This window comes from Notolabrus celidotus, chromosome 13, assembly GCF_009762535.1.
Source record: "Notolabrus celidotus isolate fNotCel1 chromosome 13, fNotCel1.pri, whole genome shotgun sequence".
NCBI classification, from domain to species: domain Eukaryota; kingdom Metazoa; phylum Chordata; class Actinopteri; order Labriformes; family Labridae; genus Notolabrus; species Notolabrus celidotus.
Window position 1 is genome coordinate 17,050,009 of NC_048284.1, and position 23,993 is coordinate 17,074,001.

The following is a 23,993-nucleotide window of genomic DNA, read 5'->3' on the forward strand; positions in this document are numbered from 1 at the left end:
AAATGCAGGCAGACTTGATTTGCATTCCTAACTTCTGTCTTTTTGAAAGTAATCTCTGTCATCATCTGACCTCACACTGACCCCTAAACTTAGCATTTTAACCCAAACTTAGCTTAAAAAAATCATCTACCTTTCTAAAACCACAACTTAACAGCCCCAAAGGACATACTAGCATTTCTTAAAGCTGGGGTTGGTAGTCAGATTTAGATCATATGGTCGCAAAGCAGCGGCACTTGAGCATGAGCGGGGTCGTCGTTTTGGAGGAGCTACGAGGGGAGGGGGGGAGGGGTTAGACGGAGTCCTGAGGAAATGCTAAATTCAAATTCATGCTATTTTTCCATGACTACCGACCCTAGCTTTAAGTCCATAACAAAGTTTGTGTGTAAGTTCCTGCCTATTTTTCAACACTAGCTACTGGTTATCACATTAGCTTAGTAGTACCTGCTTGCTAACTTCTAGCTTGATAAATTAGCAACTATCATTACTAACCTACTTCCAACGAGAAGCACCAGTGAAACACACACACACACACACACACACACACACACCCCCCCACACACACACACACACACACACACACACACACACACACACACACACACACACACACACACACACGCGCACACACGCGCACACACACGCACACACACACGCACACACACACAGCAAATGATATACAAAGAACCCTGATATGCAGAAGAAGTCCATCACTATAATGACATGTAGTTGGATGTATTCGCAGTATAAACCAAAGAGTAAAAGGACATACTGGTGAGCACGAAAGCAGCATCGTTGTATGAACAAATATTGCACTTGTCCTATGATAAAAACGTCGTCTTACCTACTGAAGGCGCCCTCCTGTGGTAGAGGGGACACTCCAGGGTGCCTCTTTGAGTGCGGCCAAACATGGCGGAGTAAACAGCGATCTGCATTCCCCGTTTGCAGCTCAACCTCATCCTCTCCTCTTCGCAAACCACCTTACTCTTATACTCGTCTGGAGAGAAGACAAAAAGAGAGGATGCTAAATGTTACGAATAACATAAGAGTTTATTCACAAAGTAATTCCACAAAACAAATAAAGGTATGTTTGAACAATAAAAAAGGATGTGATTTGTTGCATGCTGCTCTGGATTACCCTCAACAATAGGAGAAATAAATCCTGTTTTCATATATCATTTGGGTAGGAATTTCAACTCTCTCTATGGTGCAACACTTATCAAAATACCAACGGCAGTACGTCATTAAGTTAAGTGAACAAGTCAGTGAAACAGTACAAAGAAGCACAAAGTGTTAAAAAAAATTTAGATGAAAACAATTCAAAGGTTTTCCTTAATTATTTCATTATTTTTAGTTGTGATCAAACTTCAGCAGAGCAGCTTTTAACAAGAAAAGAAAACAGAGGCCTGCCTAAAAGCTTCATTGTGTGTAAACAGGCAGACAGAGAGGTGGAGTTGCTACGTGGACATGTAGAGCCACGCAGAGGCATTCCTCACACACATCCAGCCACAGTGACCTGTGACAGCCAGAGCAGCTCCACTGGCCAGCAAATAAAAACACAACAGCAGTCGCTCCTTCATGTGGGGCGATGTGGGGAGTGGAACAGGAATGCAGAAAGAAGAGAGTGGACTAGTTCATTATAACCCCTGGTGACGGACTTACTCTTGTTTTCTCTCCCTCCCTCCCTTCCTTTCTCCTCCACTTCCTCTATCCTCCATCCACCTCTCCTTTCAGAAGCAGTGACACCTGCCCGATGCACCTCACTAACACCCCATGCAGCCTTTCTCTCCTCCCCAGAGAAGTCATTGGTTAAGTGACAGTGAACAAAGAGCTGTTGATTGGCCCCGGGGTCCGGTGGAGAAAGAAAAATCAGGGAGGGCAGGGGGATCAGTGGATTAATGCCCACTCCTGGTCACTCTGCTCCGCTGCACAGCTCAGTGCGGCTCGGCTCTGCACAGCACTGAGCCGTGAATGGAGACCAGGATCTGGGTGGGATTATTGCTCTGTTGTGGCTCCCCTCTGGAGTGATACTCTTAGCTTCCTGACTCATGCAGAGAGAAGGAAGAGGAGGGATAAGGGAGAGGCATGCAAGATATATTTTTTTAAACGAAGCAGGGAAGATTGCGCAAGTAAGAAAAACACTTGTGTAGACACTGACAGTATATTGAGTGTTGATTTTGACGTACTAATAGATAACTGGAGGACCAATTGTTCTTAGAAATCCAACAAAAATCCAACAAAAGCATGGCCAAGCATATTTTTTCATGGTGAAATACATTTCCTTTTGTGTCGTATAAACATGGGTTTCCTGTGTCTGTATGTGCATCAGTGTTTTTTTTTGTGGCAGTCCACTTCTGTGAAGCTCCAACATGCACACAGCAGAGGAGCAGGAAAAAGAAGATGCAGCCACAACAGAACATGATGAAAAAAAAACTTGTTTTTTAATTAATTGCATGGTTATCATGGTATGAACATTTACCCACTGTGTTGCTGGTAGCCCTGAATTACTCTATGAATATATTATCTGCTCGTATGTAATGCTTGGTGCCGGTGGGTGTTAATTTTGGACCCTGGTAACATATTGGACACAGTGATAGGTTCCTTTTTTAACACAAACACAGGCAATGAAGTTTACAGGTAACTTCCTCATGCACCATCCAAGAGAGTACAATACTGAATGCACAATACTGGAACACTTTGTCTTGTTTTGCAGCTGAAAATAGTCCCAAAATCCTAATTTTCTCTTTTCTGCCCAAATATGTCAGAAATGTTTTAAGCTTTCAGTTCTTTTAAGGCATGACAGCTTTTTGAATAACCTTTTCAAAACTACTTTTAAAGATTGGAATCCTCCTTCCATCTGGATAATTTTGAGTGTCAAAGGGATAAGAAGAATAGTTCTGCATGGTAGACTCAATACTTTTGGTCTTTTGATGGCATTTCTTGACAACAAGAAAACATACACTTACAACTTTAGTTACCATAATATACTTTGTAAAGTGAGGGAAAACATGCAGAGGACGTGTTTGTTGTAAATGTATTAGAAAGTCAAGCATTAGAAGCAGCCTGACAATGATCCTGTCTTGTAGTGTTGTACTCAAGCGGCAACCTCCGGTCTAAAAATATGAGTCCAATGCGGAAGTGCTAAAATCTGATCATTGAGGATCTGCTTGAGGCTGGCACCGGAAGTACCAGAAACCACATACACACCAATTCAAAAAAGATGATCTTTACAGCAGAAATAAACATGTTTACAGCCTGGTACAAAAGACAAGTGTAGACTGGATAGCTCATTTCTCGATCGGGTGGTGAATTTTTTTCTAATGTGGTACTTTCAAAGATATTGAGATTACAAATCTTCCAATGAGAGGCACAGCTGACTTGATTGACAGGCGGGAACACTGTAGCTGTTGGCTAGGAGGCCAATCACTCGACAGCAGCAATATGGCTGCCACCACCGGTTGGCCTAAAAACAGCGCGTCAGAAACAGATGGGTGACGTCCTGGATACTACGTCCATATTTTATACAGTCTATGGTTGTACTTCCCCATATCAGTATCCAACAAAGCTGACATTGTAGTATGATGTGAAATCAACTAGTGTTTTGTTCTGTGAAGTTAAAGAGTTCAGTTAGATATACTCCTCCTGACTCTGTATCTGTCACAGTCCCTCCATCTGTGTGCCTGTAACTGTGTGAATTTGTGTATTTTAAGAGTGATTGGTATGTTCTTAATCTGCAACCTCCCCATTTGCTCTGTCTTCTCCACTTTCTGCACACCTGCCCTGGATCTATAATCTTCACACCTGCTCCCAATTAAGCATCCACCTACACCCTTCAAGTACCCTGCACCTGCAGTCAGTCCCTGTTGGATTGTTGTGTCACATGCTGTTTGTCTAACCCACCAACTGGGTCACCAACTCAGCATAGAACCTCCACCAGTTACCCCTTCACTATTCCCCTGCCTGCTTTTCTACATAAAGCTCAATTTAGCCACCTTACCTGTCACCTGTCTGCATCTGGGTTCAGCAAAAATGTATGAATATTTTCCATTGAGCTGATTGGTTAGAGATTGCTCCTTAAAGCTTAAGGTGTTGTTAATTAAACCAGGAGGTGTGAGTACAGAGAATAAATAGGGCAAGTAGGTACAAAAATGTGTCACAGTGAACATATAATGCGTTAAGGGACTTACTCGGTCTGCATTTGTACCAGACAATGAGGTATTTACTGCTGCCAGGACACTGGTCCGTCCCAAACACGCGGCTATTGACAAGGACTTGACAGCTTCTTCTGTCCTGGCACTCGTCCAGCATTTTCTAAAGAGAGAAAGAGTGACAGAGAGCAGGAGGACACCAAAGAGAGGGTTAGACTGAGAACAATAAGCTGTCGATGGCAAGTCTAGCAGCAAGCAAACCTAAAACCACTTCAAACAGGCTGCCTATGGCCCTGGGAATACGCGGGAGAGGAGCAGGTAAGAGAAATAAGAGAGCTGGAGAAAGAAATCTCTGTAAAGCTCCACTCCACTCATTTCCTGGCATCCTTCTGCTTCTCTGGTTTCATCTTCTATAGCCGGCTGCAGAACAGGTGAGCGCATTCCTACACAATACATTCTCCTACACTGAAATCCCCACTCGCTGGAGGAATGACTGAGCAGATTCTGTTTAGAGCTTTTACCTAATTCAACATTAAAGGAGAGGCATTTCTTGAAAAAGAACAAGGAATGCAGAGCAGAGAATGAGGGATGTCTGTGTATTTTCACCTAATGCAGAGTAAGTAAACATCACAGTCCAGACTTTAAGTGACTTTAAAGTCAAATGAATGCAAAGTCATGTTAGGAATGTGACTTATATGTTGCTGATTTTTAAGTTTTTTGACGATGAGAAAAATCTAACATATAGCTAACATCACATTTTAAGTGATTACTCAATCAGGGTTATATTGGATATCTGTTCTACAGGTCTTGTAGGAAACATAAGGCCTGTAGCGTGACTGAAAAAGGGACAAATCAGGCTAAACACAGGGAATCTATTAAAAGTGCTTTAATTCTTAATTCTGCAAACAGATTTGCAATGTAAGGATTTAACGGATCAGGGAAACAATTAGCCATTTCACTAATTACTTACTTGACAGAAAATCCATGCGTACTAATATATATAATCGAGTTTGTATAAGCTTCTCAAATGTAAGTTTACACAGTTTATTCTCTGTTTATGTTGCTGTTAATCTAATGGGTTTTTAACCTGCTGGCCGCACAAAAACAACAACATCCTGTGCTCAGGGAAAGGACTCCTTTGCACCAGCTAAGTGTAAGTTATATAGGAGAGCAATACAGGTTTAGTAGCTGTGCATTGGTATGGGGGCAGCAAGAGCTCAGACTCTAGGGTCTTGGCTTGGGCATTTGGGGTCTCTAGTCACAAGATGCAGACCAAAGTATGGAAGTTGGGACTGGTTGCTGAAGAGATTAATTACTTCCTTGGGACTGGTAAAGTTCCCTTGAGCGGGGCGGCTAACACCAGTGCAGCCTCTTCAACTCAACTCAACTCAACTTTATTTATATAGCACCTTTCATTCATAAAAACATGCAGCCCAAAGTACTTCACAAAATAGCAGAGACACAAAACAATAGCAATGGTGAATTTAAAAAAAGGCAGGATTATAAATAAAATACTTAAAAATAAAATAAAATAAAATCAATGCAGTAAAATTAATAAAATAAGTAAGAGTAGAAAGAAAAGTTAAAAATAAGGTAGTGTTAACAAGATCAGATGAACACAATAAATAAATAGACATATAAATGATTCTTTTTTTATAAATAAGATAAATAAATGTTAAAACAATGATTAAAATAATAATACAAATAATACAAATAATAAAAATAATAATGAACTGACTCTGATGTCACTCCCCTCAGGAGTTAATAAAGTGTGTCTTAAAAATAATGAGCTACTAAAATGGTTGCACCACAATTACTTGGGACACAACTTAAGTACTTTTTGATTCAAAGCAAAGCACATCCTAGTAAACTTGTTCAAATCGAAATATCTTATTAACAAGTGAAGTCTCTATAGGACTGCAGTGTTGCAGAATTACAGGCAGTAAAGGGTAATGCAAATATTTATTGGAGTTATGTTGTAATCATGTAGGTCATGAACAGGTGATACAATGGGATTCCTCAGGGTTGTACTAACGTGGGTGGCGCAGCAGTCAGTCATTCTCTCACTTTAGCACAATGATCTCTCTGTGTCTGTGCATTCATGGCTGTCCTGTCTATTATGGAAACGGAGGGCGTTCAACGCTAGAAGGCAGACTGGCTAAGAATAAACCAAACAGCCCAATGAATGCTGAACAGGATGTGTTTGTGTGTGTTTGTATTGGAGCTGCAGAGCGGGGGTTCGGATCCAGCCGCATCCCAATTTAGGAGAGGATGCAAAGGCAAAGACCCCATGAAATCGCTTTGTGTCACAAGAACATACAAGCCGGCTTCCTCTTTAGAGAGTGTAATTTGCCGGAAAACATCCTCACAAAGCATTACATAATCAGCGGTCCTCCATATAACCCCTGGCCAATTTGAATGTTCTACAGAACTCTTTCTAACTGGAGGGTCTGCAGCCGAAAACAGAGGTGTCTATGAGTCTGGAGAGTGTGCTAATAGAGGGAGAAGTGCCAAAACAAAATCAGATCCAGTTCTGGCACACAATAAAACACGAAGGAAAGAAATCAAAGGTGTCATTTTCTGAAATATTACCACACCAGGACTGTGTGAGCTTAGTTATTTACCTGAAGTGCTGTGGACACAGAGCAATACCGGTCATCCTCCCGAGCGTTATAAGATCTGAGGAGAGCCTGGTAGGTCTGCGGGCACTGCTGTGGGTCTGAGGCTCCTTTCCTTCCGTAGAAAGCTGATTGGACTGTGATGGTGGTGCGGGGCGGACAGCGAACTGAGAGGAAGTCTCCGTCACAGGCCTTCTCAGTGTAGTTCCTCAGCACTTTTGATAGATAACCTATGAGACACAAATTGCAGAAGCTGTTGTCACCATGATATTTATTTGGGATGCACCGAGAGGAAAATTCTTGGCCGAAAAAGAAAACGAAAATGAGGAAACCAAGGCCGAAAACCGAAAACCAAAACACCAAAATAAATTATTATGCCAATTATGACTACCATTGCATTTATGGCTATGACTGTGTACTAAGGATGTCAACAATAAATCAAGTATCGATTCATTGGTTGTTAAGAACTTACTCAAACACATTTTTTTGTTTCGATTATATATCACGTGGAACAAAAATCATGTGGTCTTAAAACACCTTCCTGATAGGAACGAAATATAAGTTTGAAGCATGTTTCAATGTGAATCAGCTGACTGACGGTGTTGCACATAGCGGAGCCGCACATATTTTTAGTACGTTTGTGGGTTTTGTTTTTAAAGCAAAGCCAACTTAGAATCAGGCACCCAACCTGGAAATTACTCAGCCGACTGCAGTTTCAGTGTGGCCAAAATCATTCAAATCAGTCCTGGTAAACTACTGCAACGCATGGTTACTGCAGACATATACACTGGCTATCACCTGGACATGAACATAAATCAAGCTCACTCAATTTTTGTGGGTTTCATGTTATGACAATCACATTTTTTAATATAGGTACCATTCAACTAAATCAAGAAATTTTGTTTTTTGAGAGCTTAAGTTAGCATCAGTTTAGCTAGCAGCCCCCAAAGCTCTGCCCAAGAGATACTGTCAATTAACATCTTTCCTTAGTGTTTTTAGATTCAGTTTTTCATTGGGGAAAACACGACCTCTGAAGATATTTTGGCTCTTGTTAAAAAAACTATCCCAGCGAAGGAAACATAACTTTATTTACAAGTTGGGCACAAACAAACAAGCTAGTAGTAGCTAAGCTAGCAATCTGTGTCTCCTTTGCAAGACCACTTAAGAGGTGCAAAGACACATTGATTTTTACTTAAACTGATATGAAGTTTATATATTGTATATATATATATATATACACATGTAATATGTTTTAGGGAGAAGGACAACTTTTGGTGAATCAGCTTCTAGTAATAAAACAATTATGGTAAAATACATGACAGCTGTTTAAAGGACTATGTTTTAAAGTGAATGGCTTCAATGCCGTCGCCCCTACATTTCTTTGTTTCAAATAAAATAGAAAGGCTTGATATTATGCTGATAAAATGAAGTCTATCTGGGTCTTAGTCAAGCGGCAACCTCAGGTCTAGAAATACGAGACCAATACGGAATTGCTAAAAACTGCAGTTCATCGAGGATCCACTTGAGGCTGGCTCCGGAAGCAATGGAAACCACATACACACCAATTCAAAAAAGCCAATCTCCAAGTAGAAATAAACATGTTTACAGCCTGGTACAAAAGACGAGTGTAGTCTGGATAGCTCGTTTCTCGATCAGCACACACTGTAGGGGGGGTGAATTTTTTTCTAACACGGCAATTTCGAAGATATTGAGATTACGAGTCTTCCAATGAGAGGCACAGCTGACTTGATTGACAGGCGGGAACACTGCAGCTGTTGGCTAGGAGGCTCAAACCTTGCCTCTTTACGTCACAATCGCTCAACAGCAGCAATATGGCTGCCGACACCGATTGGCCTCAAAACAGCGCTTCAGAAACAGATGTGTGAAGTCACGGATACTACATCCATATTTTATACAGTCTATGGTCTTAATATTTGATCATTTCAACCGTCTCTCTTCAAGCTAATTCTCATTCCCAAATGTCTAAATCCATGCAACTATTGAGGGGGGTAGGTAGCATGCAAGAGTCTCTGATAATCTGTTGTGTTCAATAATGTAGGATTTCCATGGGCATTTGGTGGTGCTGCATATCAGCAAGCCCTGGCAGATCACAGCTTACATCTAGAAGACGCCTCAAGGCCTTGAATACCGCAACAACACAGAGAGGGTAACGCTTATGCCTAGCTTATGTAGCTGTTAGCCTCAGGTCACAGCTGAGGAATATTTTACTCCTGTGTTTGATATTGAAAAATTCTTGCCATGGATGATTTTAAAGCCTGACATTATTACATTTTTTTTCACAAGGATAGAGCACATACATACTTCCTACAGGTAACTGAGAGGCCTATCTGAAGGCTTTGCTAGCTCTGCAAAATGTTACCAGACCGTGTAATGGTCAGCTAACAATTTTAGGGCACTGTGGTTGTTACATTGACTAAAGTTAAATGTCAAAGAGATGTTACATTGACAAAGATATTATGATAAACCTTGTTCCTTAAGTGTCTTGCTGAATTTCTGTTAGCTATTAGCTTGCTTGTAACCATGCTTACTTGCCACAAACAAACCAGTTTGTACCAAGACTATGAATAGAGATGTTACATAAACCATTTAATAGAACAAGCACCAATTGAACTCATTTAACCTCAGAGGCTGCTTCAAATCAAATAAGAGATCTCACTCTTTTTAAACATTGAAGTCTCTCAGCAGACATTGCTTTCCCATTACATGTCTCTTTGAGAGCTGCCAGTCAGCCTGTCAATCACACAGGATAACTGAAGCCATCACAAAGCCACCATTAACATTCCTGCCTGGGAGAGGGGAAGACAGATAAGGGAGGAAGCTGATCCCCTGGTTACTATCATATAATGTCTTTTTCGACCTGTCTTAAGCATTTATGTGCTGGACAAAAAAAGAGGAGAAACGAACACTTTGCTCTGAGCATGACCACTCCCTTTCTGAGACTTATAGGACATAATAAACTACAAAACCTCTAGACAGAATCTCGTCTGAATTTAAAACAAGCAGGCTATTTGATAAGACGTTGAATCAGAAAAATCAATATAGCTTTCCTGTTTATCAACTTCCAAAGCAACTCAACTCCTCAACTCCCCTCTAAGTGCTCAGCAAACACATTTACAGATAAGTAAACACACACACTCACACACACACTTGCAAAGTGGACACACTGCCATCCAATTACCTTTTATTTGGTAAGTGTTTGGTGGGCAAGAGGAAATAAACAGTGTTAGCTAACATGAGCGTTAACATGCAAGCACAAACACACACAGACACACATTGTCCGCTTATCACCATGGCCACAGTTAAGAGGAGGGAAGGGAAACAAGAGACATTCTCCGGCGTTTGAAAGGTCAGCCTGTCTCTAAATAGAGATTGTTATTAAACCACCATGGCTCTCTGTAACAGGTTACCACCTGTGACTGGGTTGTGAAAATAGAGAGCAGGTGCACGTGAGAAGCTATTTTGACTTTTTTTAAAGATTATTTGCATGCCACAGATCAAGCCAGAAGGAAAAGCAAATCAAAGCAGTTGTTTATATGGCTGCTTTGGTTTGATTATTCATGAAGATTTGTACAGTGAGCAGTTATTGAGTTTTTCACCTGTTGACATTGGTTAATATCAAGTTGCAACCTCCGGTCTCAAAATATGAAGCCCATACGGAAGTGTTATAAGCTGGAATTCATCAAGAATCCTCTTGAGGCTGGCTGCAGAAACACCGGAAACCACATACACACCAATTCAAAGAAGACGATCTTTGCAGCATTAATAAACATGTTTACAGTCTGGTTCAAAAAACGGCTTGGCTCTACATAGCTAATCTCTCTATCGGCACACACTGTACGGGGAGGTGAATTTTTTTCTAACGCGACAGTTCAGAAGATATTAAGATTACCAGTTTTTGCCCAAATAAGGACATGACTGACTTGACTCCCGGACGGGAACACATAGCTGTTGGCTAGGAGGCTCAAACCTCGCTTCTTTATGTCACACTCTGCCTGGTTGAGTTCCGCATTTCCAATATAGCTGCCTCCGACGAATGGCTTCAAAACAGCGCTCAGAAACAGATGGGTGACATCATGGATATTACGTCCATTATTTATACTGTCTATGGTTAATATATAACAAGTTCGTATCACTTTTGTAGCCTTATTCAACCATATAAAGATTGATTGATTGATTGACTGATTGACTGATTGACTTGATGAACATCAACTTTAATTATAGTCTGAATCAATATCAGAATGTATGCTTACAGGTGCATTTGGGTATATATGTATAGATTTATAAGTGTGTGTTTTTCTGATGTTATATATCTTTATATGTATGTGAGTGTAGGTGTGTGTATGTATACAATTGTATAATCTGTATAATCTGTATATTATTATCCACTATGATTACACTCACGTATCCTATCAGGTGACCAAAGGGGGTGTATATATATATATATATGGAGGTGTGTCCCCTGAGTAGTTCATGTCTGATGGAAGTGGATAGCCTGAAATGTCACAGCTTCTGGTGTGTGGACTCATCTACTTTCTAAGATAAATTACAACAACACAAACATCTCTAAATGCCAAGTCTCAAAAAAATCTCACAAAGGTGGGTATTTTCTAACACAGCAGCCCTTTGTTGTGTGATAACTGAACTCCTGACATCACTTGAAATTTCAAAGTCTTGCTATCAATTATGACAGCTTTTCTCATTTCTCCTCCTTCAAAATAACTTCCCATTCACACTCAGGTCTGCTCTGCCTGCCACATTCCAAACAGGGTGAGAGATCTTGGCATCTCCCCCTAGCAGTGAGACCACACACACACACACACGCTCACACACACAAACACATGCATACAAAATGTCAACACAAACAGCGTGGTAGGAACAAGCCTCACTGCTTGGCTCTCGGGGCCTGGGTGTGTGGTTGTTGGTGTAACAGTATCACATTATTAGGGCTGGTTCTTGGCAGAGGGCCAGTGCCATAAGAGACCACGAGTTTGTGCCGCCCCCAGTTAACAGAGTCCTGTAGCGATGGAAACCAGGCCGAGGTTATGAAGAGGGTGAAACGGAGAGGACTGAGTGTAGATGTTTGAATTAAAGCAGGCCACTTGGAAGGGAGGAGGGGTTTCTTGAGATGGTTGAGCAACAGCTCGATACGCCTTCCTCCTCCCTTCAAAGTGAGACTGTGAGTAAAAGGCAAACAGATTATCTCACACAAACCCTCAAGGTGTGTTTTCCCTATCCCACCCTCCTCCCACTCACTCCTCCGTCTCTCTTTCTCTCTCTCCTTCAGGATTGTCACTATTGTTCCCTTCACGCTACCTGTTGACTGAAGCCTCCTTTTCAAGGCCGAACAAATCAGGTGGGGTTAAAGGCACCTGTGTAAACCGCCTAGCCAATGACAGGTGTCCCTCAGAGGCAGAAAGCCGAACAATGCAGGAGGAACACCCAGGCGTCTCCTCTTCTCCCTTCTCCCCCCTGTTTCTTTTCATGTGGGGACAGACTCCTTCCTTAACTAGCTCTCTGCCCTTTCTCTTTTCAAAGCGCCTCACTATTATGTCTGCTAGTTTGTTTATTCGGTCTTTAAGAAGACAGGAGGATGCGGTCTCGATGCAAGTCATGTACAAACAAGTCTCCCCTCCCGTGAAATGGCTTGTAAGGTCTCTTTAATCTCTGCACAAGCAGTATGGGGATTTGTTCTGAACATGTTTGCAGATGACTGCCTTTTGTCTCTAACATGTAAAACACATGGCTTCTTCTCATATGATGCGACTTAACCTGTCAGGAGGTACAAGTGTTCACATTTCAGCTGCAACCATAACCTTCTCTCTGCCATTTGTAAAGCCAGAAATCACAGGCCCTTGTGATTGTTAGCTCCTCGTTTGTGGTCATGTGATGACCCTTAAGTCTGACCTGGCAATGAAGGGGGTCAGGTATGATGGAGATTAGTGAAGGCCCGCTGTGTTGTGTCAACATGTCTCAGAAAAAAAGGGGTTTTCTCACAGCGAAATACTGATTAGCTGCAACCTGTGGCAAGTCACATATCTATGAGAATTTTTACTGAAGAGTGGATGTAAATATGTTCAAACAAGAACATTCATTGCGTCTGTGTAAGTTAGCTCTTACATTGGGACCTCTCGTGCAATCTCTTCTTTCACATATGGCTGACGGAAGCTGACAAATTCTCCTTGTGGCCAGCTCAGTTAAGGTTTTATGTGTCTGCCTCAGAAAAGTGCGACAGGTATTCCTGACATGAGCGTCAGGTGGGAGGACAAGAGAAGAAAGAGAGAGAGTCTGGACTGTTGCTCGTGCTCAGCGGTGCTCAGGGTTTCCCCCTGCGTTTGAAAGATGCCGCCACCTCCTATTGGCTGAGCCTGGAGCATGAACAACGCACTGCAGCATGAACTATAACTGACGTGTTATGACATCTCAGGCTTATTTCTGCTTATCATTCAGTTGCTTACTCATTAAAACCACTTTGCTTTGTAAAGCCTCACACTAGGAAAGAATAAACCATATCTGAGAATAACAGATTATAGCTTAGCTTAATGCCACAAAAGTGCATGTTTATGTTGTGTTTAAACGATAATCTAAAGGCTGTGTTTGAATCAGTCATAAGTCTATAAATAGAAAATGTGAGTGTTATAAAGATATAACTGCGACAACCTGTCAAAAAGCATTCCATAGCAACCCCATATATGCTCTTGAAAGCTGCAAAATCAAAGGCTGCATCCTGTTTCATCTTGGTACATTAGGTATTTAGGCATTTACAGCTTCATAACTTTTATTGGTGTTATTTTAAGCAAATTATAGCCAACAAACCATCTAAATTTCAAAGACTCGGAGCTGCAGGACTGCCGCTGGAGAAGGAATTCCCTTTATGTGGTGATTACTGGGGAGAGCGGAGGTTTCCCTCAAAGACGGAGGCAGACCGTGTTCTGGCAGCACTCAAGAAGAGGCTGGTGAAGGGCGAAGGAGTGAAGAGGAAAGAGATGTTGAAAAGTATAAGAAGAGATGAGTGACGGGGCAGGAAAGTGGCAGAGAAAGACAGACTGGATCCAAAAAAGACACTAAGTGTTGATTCAAATCAAAAATAGTTGGGGTGGTAGTTTTAATCAGGCAGAAAAGGGAATCAAATAAATGCTGATTAAGAAAAAAAGAGCAAAGATCTTCTAAAAGTGGTTACAGGATGTGGTAGCAGAGGTCCAAAAGGCCAGAGCGGGTGGCTTTATGCCCTGTAGTAATTACTTTCCCCCACAGACCACGGAGGCGAAACAAGAGCCTAGAGCAGGGCCTGACTCTAAGATGAAAAACCACTGGTTCTAAATCATAAATCTGCATCAAACTCTTCAGGCTAAAACTTTATCTGAGTATATGATACGCAAGCTCAATGGGACTGGTTGATGAGGTGTGCTTACATGAAACAAAACCTCAAACACAAGAAGAAAAAGGAGCAAAAGTTCACAGGGGCACACACTGCTACACAATGAACATGATGTCAAAGGAAAGCTACACCAACGACCTGCACAGTGAACGTGCCAAGTACAGTCCTCACTGCTAAGCCAGTCAGATTCGGGTCGCAAAAATACATTCCACAAACACACTGCATTCTTCAGCTTACAATACATTAGTCTTGCTACTATAGTCACGTTTTGGATTAGCCTACTTACCTGCTAATCACACTACAGTACAGGGCAGCAAAAGAGCACAGAGATATTAGGCTAGAAACTAAGAGGTTAGATTTGACATAAGTCAGAGCAGGATTAGATTTTAAACTACTCAAGCACTGTTAGTGGGTGGCTCTTTGAAAGAAATTTCCAGTGCTGCAGAACATGTTGAGTTTAAGCATGTAGGATTTGTGCAGTATTTTCAAAAAGCATGTTACAGCTTGACGTTAGGGCACAAATCTTGCATGTATTTGATCTTAAGATTTAATGATTCATCAGTCTGATATCTCATATCATCAAAGGAGAGACGGGGAGCTTAGACTATCTTTAACACTCCTTATCATGATCGGCTGGGTTTGAATCATAGACTGTATAAATAATGGATGTAGTATCCATGATGTTACTCATCTGTTTCTGAAGCGCTGTTTTGAAGCAAATCGGCGGCGGCAGCCATATTGCTGCTGTTGAGCAATTGTGACGTAAAGATGCGGGCTTTGAGCCTCCTAGCCAACAGCTACAGTGTTCCCGCCTGTCAATCAAGTCAGCTGTGCCTCTCATTGGAAGACTCATAATCTCAATATCTTTGAAAGTACCACATTAGAAAAAAAAAATCACACCCCATAGTGTGTACTGATAGAGAAATGAGCTATCCAGACTACACTTGTCTTTTGTACCAGGCTGTAAACATGTTTATTTCTGCTGTAAAGATTGGCTTTTTCCCATTCATGTGTATGTGACTTCAGGTGGTTCCGGAGCCAGTCTCAAGGGGATCCTCGATGAACTGCAGTTTTTGAGCACTTCCACATTGGACTCATATTTTTAGACTGGAGGTTGCCGCTTGGTTTCAATGAACAAAAATCTCTCTGCTAGATCTGTTTTAACATTTCACATATTCTTATCAGAATCAGAATCAGAAATACTTTATTCATCCTGGGGAGGGAAATTATTATTTCACATATACTCCTTCCTCCTCCTTCCGTCTTTGTTATTGGCAGAGCTGTGCAGTGGTCTTTTATTCAACATATGCATGCATCCAATCAGGATTGAGCAGCATTTGAAATGAAAAGTAATGCAAACAAACGTTTTCACGTGTGTTTTTCAGGCAGTGAGCATTCATAACGTTGTTTTCCAGAGCTGATTTGCTGAAGGGTGAGTCATCTTGTGTCCTTACTATCCCTGCTGAGAGCTGTGCATGCAAAGCAGTGACTGGGGAGTGACAGATAGATAAAACAAAGCAACATGTCAGCAGCTAATGCAAAACCATAGCATTCGTAAACCACTATAGTACTCTGGGAGAATCTCAGGCTTCAATAATCTGGTGCAAAAAATGGGCCACCTGCAAAACTAGCAAAGCTCACCTTGCATATCATGGAAGCATGTCATTAATATAGAAGCGTTTGAAGAGAAGGCCCATTTTGACATTAAAGCCACAATAGGCGTTTTTCAACCGCAGGAACTTTACCCCAGAACTAGAGACTTTACCCCTGAACTACGTGCGTTTCGACCGGAGGAACCAGGGTCTAAATTTAGTTCAGGGGTAGATAATATCCCCCCTGAAAAGCCCCTGCTTGGGGGGTAGTACTTTTCAAAAAGGTCCTTGGACTTTCGGTTGAACGTTACGGTGTTTGTGGAGTTTACACAGTTCATAAAACACAGAGGGAGTTCCTGGGTATGCATACTAGTTTAGTTTTTTATTAAGATTTAAAAATATTATTTAATATAATTTTTTTTCTCCATACGTCACTGGCCTGATTTGCAAAATCTACCCAGGACTTCAGCCAACGGTCGAAACGCAGACAACAATGGGGGCAGAGGAACCTTTTAGTTCCAGGGAAAGTAGTTCTGGGGGCTAAAAGACCCCAGACCTCTTGGTCGAAATGCACCTAATGTGTGATAATGTGAAACCTTTCCCAGAGATCACTCCATCCTTTTCTCTTCTTCTCATCTCTTTTCCTTCCTCCTCTCCTTCTACCTAAAAAATGGTGCAAACGCGTACTGTAGTAACCAGTCAACACCTTACATTAACACTGTTTTAGACCAAAACAAAAGTTTGTTTAGATTGCAATCTTTAAAGGGGTGTTTCAAGTTTAAAAGGCTGGCGTTAAATTTAACAGCTAAATGCTAAATAAGAACCATTCCTCATTGTTTGTTTGCAATTCATTATCCAGATAGGAGATTAAGTGCTTCAGTAATCAAGCAGTCGAATATCAAAATAGTCATTAGTTGCAGCCCACCTGGTTACATAATATGCAAACATAATTGTCGGATGTGCCATCATTGAGGATTGCAGAACTGAGCAGACTTCTCAGAATACTTACTGAACATGTCAACACACACAGACGACACAGTTACTGAGTTAATAGAGGAGTGTCAGATTAGGGGGCGTACTCACACCAGGTTCGGCCCCCTGAATTTCACCCCACTGAGGCCCTTCAAAACACATATTTAAACCCCACCCCACACACACACACACACACACACACACACACGTGTGCTCTCCATAGGAATAAACAGGGTTTCTTTTCCATTCATTAGAGGTAAAACTTTCATTTTGATATGACAAGCATTGGAGATCAGGGTTGATGCAACATTTATATCCCGTATATTGTTTGTCTCACCTTTTCAGTCTGTCATCAGTGCGGGTAACCATACGTGAGAAACAAAACACAATCTCATGTTTGGATTTGGTTCCCTGATGCACTAACAGTCAGTGGTATTCGGAGGATGAGGGTGTGCATTACCCAATTGTTTTCAAACCGCCACATGAGCTCGTCCATTGGCCTGCATGTATCCTTGGGCAATGTTCTCTTAATTTGAAAGGCAGAGTTGCTTATATTTCCCCCCTTCCTCCCTCAAACACACAGACAGACAGTCAGAGGCCGGAGCCTGAGCAGCTGAGGTCATTAAAACCAGAGACACAAATACAAACACTCTGCCTGCCCGGTCCTCTCCTCCTCCCTGAGATGGTTTATCTTTCTAACACCTACACACACAAACACACACCCACACAGAAACCCACAGAGGCACAAACTTCCACTTGCTGGACATAAACAACAAACTTCCAGACTCACTCCAGCCCCCCAGCTTTCCTAAACATAGCTTATTTATTTGTTCACACACAGATAAATGAATCCATCAGCAGCTGTCTCCCAGACCTATAATCAACTGAGGTAGCTGTAGCCCCAGGGTCTTCATTGAGCCAATGGGAAGCACAATATAAAGACTTAACAGCACTCACTGCTAAGTGGTTAAAAAATAGCAGAAAGCAACTTGTACAGTAGTCATAGTGGTGTTTTGACGGATGTGGTGGAAGGCACTCTGCAATACTTTGGTAAAAACTCTTCCGATGTGGTGAAGCGCCCCGCTTGAAGCAATAACTATATCTAACCACATATCTCTCCATGTTTCTCTTAAACATTTATTTGATATCCACCTGACTATTACAGCCTCACCAGGATTAAATACATGAAACGAGACAGTTGCGAGGGCATAGAATTGTGTCAATGAGTTAATCCATGTTTAAACACTGCTGTGTGGAACTTCTTCCACTTAAAGGTGGACAAAAAAACAAAAGCAATATTACAAGAGGAGAATAAATATAAAAATTGGCAAACCATTGGTTTCATTGGATTCAAGTGTCTGTTTTTATTGTAAGGGTGCAGCTGCAGCATGTACAGTGTGGTTACTGGTTCTGGAAAAAGTTTGGTTGTTTCAAATGCAACAAGGCAACTTAGTTAAAGCTACAATTAGTCTCCCTCTGGAACTGAGAACTGTGGACACTGTTGACAGGTTCAAAAAGCAGTTGTAGACCTATCTGTTTAGACTTGCCTTTGTTTAATCTGTCTGTTTTTATGTCATGTTTTCACTGTTTTGCCTTTTAATGTTTTTCTATTGTTGTTGTTGTAAAGCACCTTAAGACCTCTGTTCTTGAGAGGTGCTCTATAAATAAATCGTACTTACTTACTTACTTACTTTTGGTTTGTTTCGTTTTTGGCACCCCGTTGGGACAAAGTAAAAGGTACTTTTACCTCTTTGCTGATTTTGACCTTTTACTTTGTAACCGTAAAAAAGGAACCCAAAAACATTGAGTTATTGAAATTGTCTGACAACCACCACCACCAGCAGTTTTAGACATTATAATAACTTAAAACAAATAGTCCGTCTTACCCTAATGGTCTTGGTCACTAAGAGGCATCAGTATAAAATTTGGTCTCCTGCACAGGAGCCTTAAGGTAAGCAAAACAAACACTTTACATAGTAAGGGGATAGTTGGTAACAAGTTGAAAACCAAGTGAAATTTAACTTTTGACAGTATTTTGAGTTTGGTCACCTGAAAGAGAAATTGGTGTGCTAGTTGTCCATCCAATACCCAGACCTCCATACCTCCATGTCTTCTGTCAATACATGCTGGAAGTACTACTTCCTGGGTTAGCACCAAGCAAAGGCAACGGCCATAAATCATGAGGCGCTGATTCCCAAAGATACTCTGCTTTAACTAGTCCTGCCAAACTGACGTTAAGCAATTAATCTTGGACGGCTATGCTGCCAAAATGTAATGAGCTATGATTTATATCAAAGTCAAAATAGATCAAAAGCTACAAAGTGGAGTTTTATCAGCCAGGCAAATAGAGGAGGTTGCTTGAGGAATGCTCAGTCCAACATGCATCAGGCTGGATAAAGCAGAGTAAGCATGAACATGAACGCAACCTGCACCACCGGCTTTTTCTTAACCACACTCAGCCAAGAGACAAATCCACACTAAGTGCTCTAGCTTAAATTAAACAACAGAAAAAGGTTAGGCTGACAGGAGAAGGCTAACTCAGACATGTTACCAACACATCTGCGGTGAATATTCCAGGCCATCAGCATACACTAACTGACAGACAAAGGGAGGGCATCCACCTGTGGGTCTGTTGTCTAAATCTCCTCCTCGGGGGGTGACAGGCTATTTAACATCTGCCGGGCCAGATGATGAGCCTCATGGTTGGAAAGTGGCCACTAAGTCTACCCTAGGGAGCCCCCAAAAACCAAACACTGGTCACACCCAAGCCCTCCCATGACCTCTGTTAGCACGTGCCTCCTCGAATGACCCTCATGGTCAAAGGGCAGCAGGCAGGAGGACGCTTTTACTCTGACGCTCCGAATGTTTGTGTGTTGCATTTCTTATCATTTGTGGGATGAGATACGTTGGGTTGATGGGTGGCAGAGGCCCCTGGAACTTCCTCCCTGGTGTTTGGTGAAAAAAAGGGACACAGGGTGATGTAGAGGAAGAGGAATCAGTCATTTTAATGGTCACTTTTACGGCCTGGGAGAGTTGGGTGGCAGCCAGATCGCCTCTTCACTAACCGCAGACAGGAGACAGACACAGCAGTGTGTGATTGTTGCAAAGTGAACGACAGATGTGTCTTTCTTCAGTCGCCCTCCCCAAGTGATTGTGGGGTGGGGCAGTGGTAGCTTCAGGCTTGGAGAAGTCAGATGGACAAAGGGGTGATAAAGGAACCATTTCTTTTCACTGGTTTGCTTCACTAAATGAAGTTCAGTCAGAGTCTGTAACCACATTACTGTGATACGAAGCTGTTGTGAATGATGCATGAACCGTGCGCTCTGCCTGAGCTGATGCTGTGCTTCACTGGTTGAGCTGAGACTATTGTGAAGGTGTGCAACTGCTTTAATGCAAAGGCAGGTTATAAAAAACACTTGTGTTACTGTAATGATAACAGATTAATTCATTCTTCTTCTATTACGGTCAGACGTCTCTTTGTATTGCATTGCAAATGTTCCATTTCATATTAAAGCTGGGGTTGGTAATCAGATTTAGAAACACTTTTTGTCATACTGGTTAAAATGATCTTTATGTCCTGATGGCAATCATTACATGATGTGTTCCTAAAAAAGAGTGAAAAAAAACTGCTATCTACAGCCAGAGTAAACCTGGGAAAACACCAACCACCGTTTTTTGGCTCCCCAAATTTTAAACCAATCAAATCCCGTCCAGCCGTTCTGCCCTCCTCCTGCGCGTACATTTCCCCGGCGTGCACTCCTCCGAGTCCCCGTCTCCTGCCTCTACTTCCCCTGACTCTATTTACTGCCCCTCTCGCTCGTCCTTGGGCCTGTCCCCTCTGACCTGATGAAGTGCTTTGCTCAGGACTGTAGTCCGGATCAGAGTCTAAAAAGCTCTCACCAACAAGTAGAATAATTAATGACGTTCAGTAAGTCCTACAGAAAATATATATTTATTGTAGCGTCCGTCTGGACGCTGTAGTGATGACGAGCCGATTCGTGAACACGTTGAGTTTTAATAACCGGTCACTGTCGGCCGTGATCACGCCAACCAACAAAGCAACAATCAATGTTTGAATGAATGAAGAACTTCTCCTCTCCTCTCTCCCACTCGCACACTCTACATCTCTCCTGATGCCTTCACTGACCGTCAACACTGTAGGAATTAAGAACATCTACACTGAACAGGTTTAACAAACAGTAGAGCTGTTACAGTATTATATGTATTATAACTTTTCTCCTGATATCGTGTCACCAGTACAACTGGATAATGCTAGCATGATAGTTGTGAGTACTAACAGCAGCCATGTGCAGCTACATTCAAATTCATGCTGGTTTACCGAGACTACCAACCCTAGCTTTAAATACATTTTTAAAAAAAGGGAGAAATTAAATTACCCATCTCATCTGTAACTGCAGACATTTTTCTTTTTGGTAAAGCAATTGTTCTTGTTTGGTTTGGGTAGATCTTGGGGTGTTACATCCAGGATGTTAAAGAGTTATTTGTTGTCCCAAGTAGAGTGATTTCAAAGTTATTATCTTGTTTCAGAGGTTATTCGTTATTTCAAGTTATATTTTTGTGGTTTTCTGCCTTCATACAGAAAGGATGGGACAGTTGATAGAGCTGGGAACACAGAGAGACTGGGAACTGATATGCTGGAAAGAGGTAACAGGTTAGAATCGAACCCAGGCCGCCCACCTGAGGACTATAGCCTCTGTGCATGCGTCTTAACAACTAGGCCAAACCGGCGCCTCCAGATCTTATTTTAACCCCAAAATATTCAGTGAAGCTTTATCTGATAGGCTAATGGATTCGCTATACAGTTAAAACAGTAAAGTTTTCAATCATGACTCATCAAGCAAGCAGATATTAATTCTAGTACTGCTCCCTTTTTGTCTTTTTCCAAAGGATAAAGATCCACACCAGCAGGTACTCTGACATTAGTCATGCAGACAATAAACTTAGTTTTTTATTTACTTCCACAGCCCTAACACTTTGCAACTCTTTCCTTTCATTACACCCTTGCTGTTCTTTTCTACTCTACTATGGTCTAGTAGCCTCCAAATTGCTCTGTCATTTTCTGCCCTTATCCATTGTCAAAAACCCCAAATCCCCTGAAAAAAAACAGTCATTATTTCTAATGCAATAACAGCAAGACAGCATACCTCTACTAAGGTCCAAGCATGCGCTGTGAACAGAGGAGAGGTATTTCCTTAAAAAAAAAAAAAAAAAAGGTGGGAGTTGGTGGGCAGTGAATGGCTGGGCTTTTTGAGGGAATTAACAAGCTTATCAGGGGGGCTGTTCTGTGAAAACAAGCAATAGAACAAGTCCTGAGGAGCTGAGGGAGTGAAAAGCCGTCTGCAGCATGTCCAATGGGACTTAGCAGGGAGATCTGCTTCCATTTATAACAAACACAGGCTGATCTACAGGAATGAGAAGACTTAAAGTGAAAGCTTACCTTACTTCATTCATTCAGAACTAAAGAGAGAGTTTGCTTTTGCAGCCACCTGGGATCTCCTTGGGTATAACCTTTTGTCTGCTAAATGTGCAGCCTGCAGGTCTGTGTGATGTCTGCTGCTACATAAAATAATTTTCTGCACTACTCCTTACAACAGAATATTTATTATCATCATCATCATCAACAAAAAAGACCCAAATAACCCTTTACAAGTTGCTAGCTTGACTTGCCAGCACCTATTGAGCTTCATAAATCTATAGTAAGCCATCTTGACATCTATGGCATGGCCTGGGACAAAACTTTTCAATGTCCCCAGAGGATGAATTGCACTGACTTTTCCTCTTTAGCACAACAATGAGGTTTATTTGTTCCTTTCATAAAATTTCACACAATATTTCAAATGGTTTGCCATTCAATGAAATAATAAAATGTGGCTAGTTTCTTGACATCTGAGCAAATTGTACAGCCTTTGTTTTTTTGTAAATTTGTGAGCAATAGCACCTTACATATCATATGGTACTTCCTAGTACTTTCAATTCAATTCAATTCAAAACCTTTATTTCATGTAGGATCCATAATTCCATTCCAACAAGTCTGTAAGGTAGGTGGGAAGCTTTCCAGCAAGCGCTTTAAAAATAAACAAAAAACAGTGTTTGTTTCTCCTCTGCTCAAGAGAGGGCCAACCAACCTTCTCATACAGGACACAATGATGGGTGTCATATCTGTCACCAGTAATGAATCTGCGAGCAGGGTGGTAAACAGAATCCAAGGGTTTTAGTGTTGAAGCTGCAGCATGTCTATAAATCACATTCACCATACAAACGATACAAATGCAAACTGCAGGCAGGTGAATCAATGTAACTCAAATCATTGCAGTTCAACCAAGCCTGACACCTACCAATTAACCAATAGCTAAGCATGATGTACCTTCCATGAAATATTTCAATAGGACAGAGTTATTACATAATAACCAACATGCCAAGTACACCCAATAATATTATATTTTTCTACCCTATACGTCATGTCTCTAGACGTATTCCTTTTAAGACTACTGGTTTGAAAATGACACCAAAAAGTAGCAAATGCAACTTTATTCACTTATTTTTTGCTTGAACATAGAAAAAAGCTTAAAGATATTTCTCTCCCCCTCTCTCTGGTTCCCTCCCCTCCCTTACCTGAGAAAGCCAGAGGGGCCAGTAAGCAACAGATTAGCAGTGCTTTTGGGAGCAGGCTGCTGTAGCGTGCTGTAATGCAGACTGTCAGTCCGACACAGTTGGGGGGCTACACAATGCCTCCTTGTTCAGACTGGCCCTTGTGTGCCCCACCTCTCTACCTCTACTTCTCTCTCTGTCTCTTTCCCTCGTTTCGCCTCTGGGGGTTTATTCAAACTATAATAACTTATGTTCTTTTCCCTCCTCCTTTACCGGAGGAGGCATTAGGTACAGAGAGGATTGAAGGATGGAGAAAGAACAAAAAAGGAAGCCAGATCAAGGCGGACATGTCGACTCCTAAAGCACACATAAATCAGCTCCCAGGAAACGCTGAGAAAGACAGAGAAAAAGAGACAGAGAGGAAGAGCAGGGGGGCATCAAAGCATGGTTTACATTCTCTCAGAAGCATGAGCAGGAAAGGTATGTGCGCGCAGCGATTCGCACGTGCATGAGAGTGTGTTGCCCGTCTCTTGAGCACATAATTCAACAGTCGGGTGGACACGAGGAGATAATTGTCGGTGCACACACCCACCAGAGTCTTTCTCAACACTTGTTTCTGTTTATCTACGGCTCAGTTTCGACTTTACGCTGGCTGGTGCAA

At 41.7% G+C, this 23,993-nt stretch overlaps 1 protein-coding gene across 1 annotated transcript in view; it reads right to left on the reverse strand.

The window, feature by feature from the left end:
* The window catches only part of LOC117823825 (protein eva-1 homolog C), a 114,574-nt gene that overhangs the window by 79,627 nt on the left and 10,954 nt on the right, over positions 1-23,993 (reverse strand). Inside the window, exons 2-4 of the mRNA XM_034699067.1 lie at positions 6,770-6,993; positions 4,185-4,308; positions 842-994 (exon numbers count right to left, since the gene is read on the reverse strand). Coding sequence (XP_034554958.1) covers positions 842-994; positions 4,185-4,308; positions 6,770-6,993 — 501 coding nt within the window. The remainder of the gene's footprint in view (positions 1-841; positions 995-4,184; positions 4,309-6,769; positions 6,994-23,993) is intronic.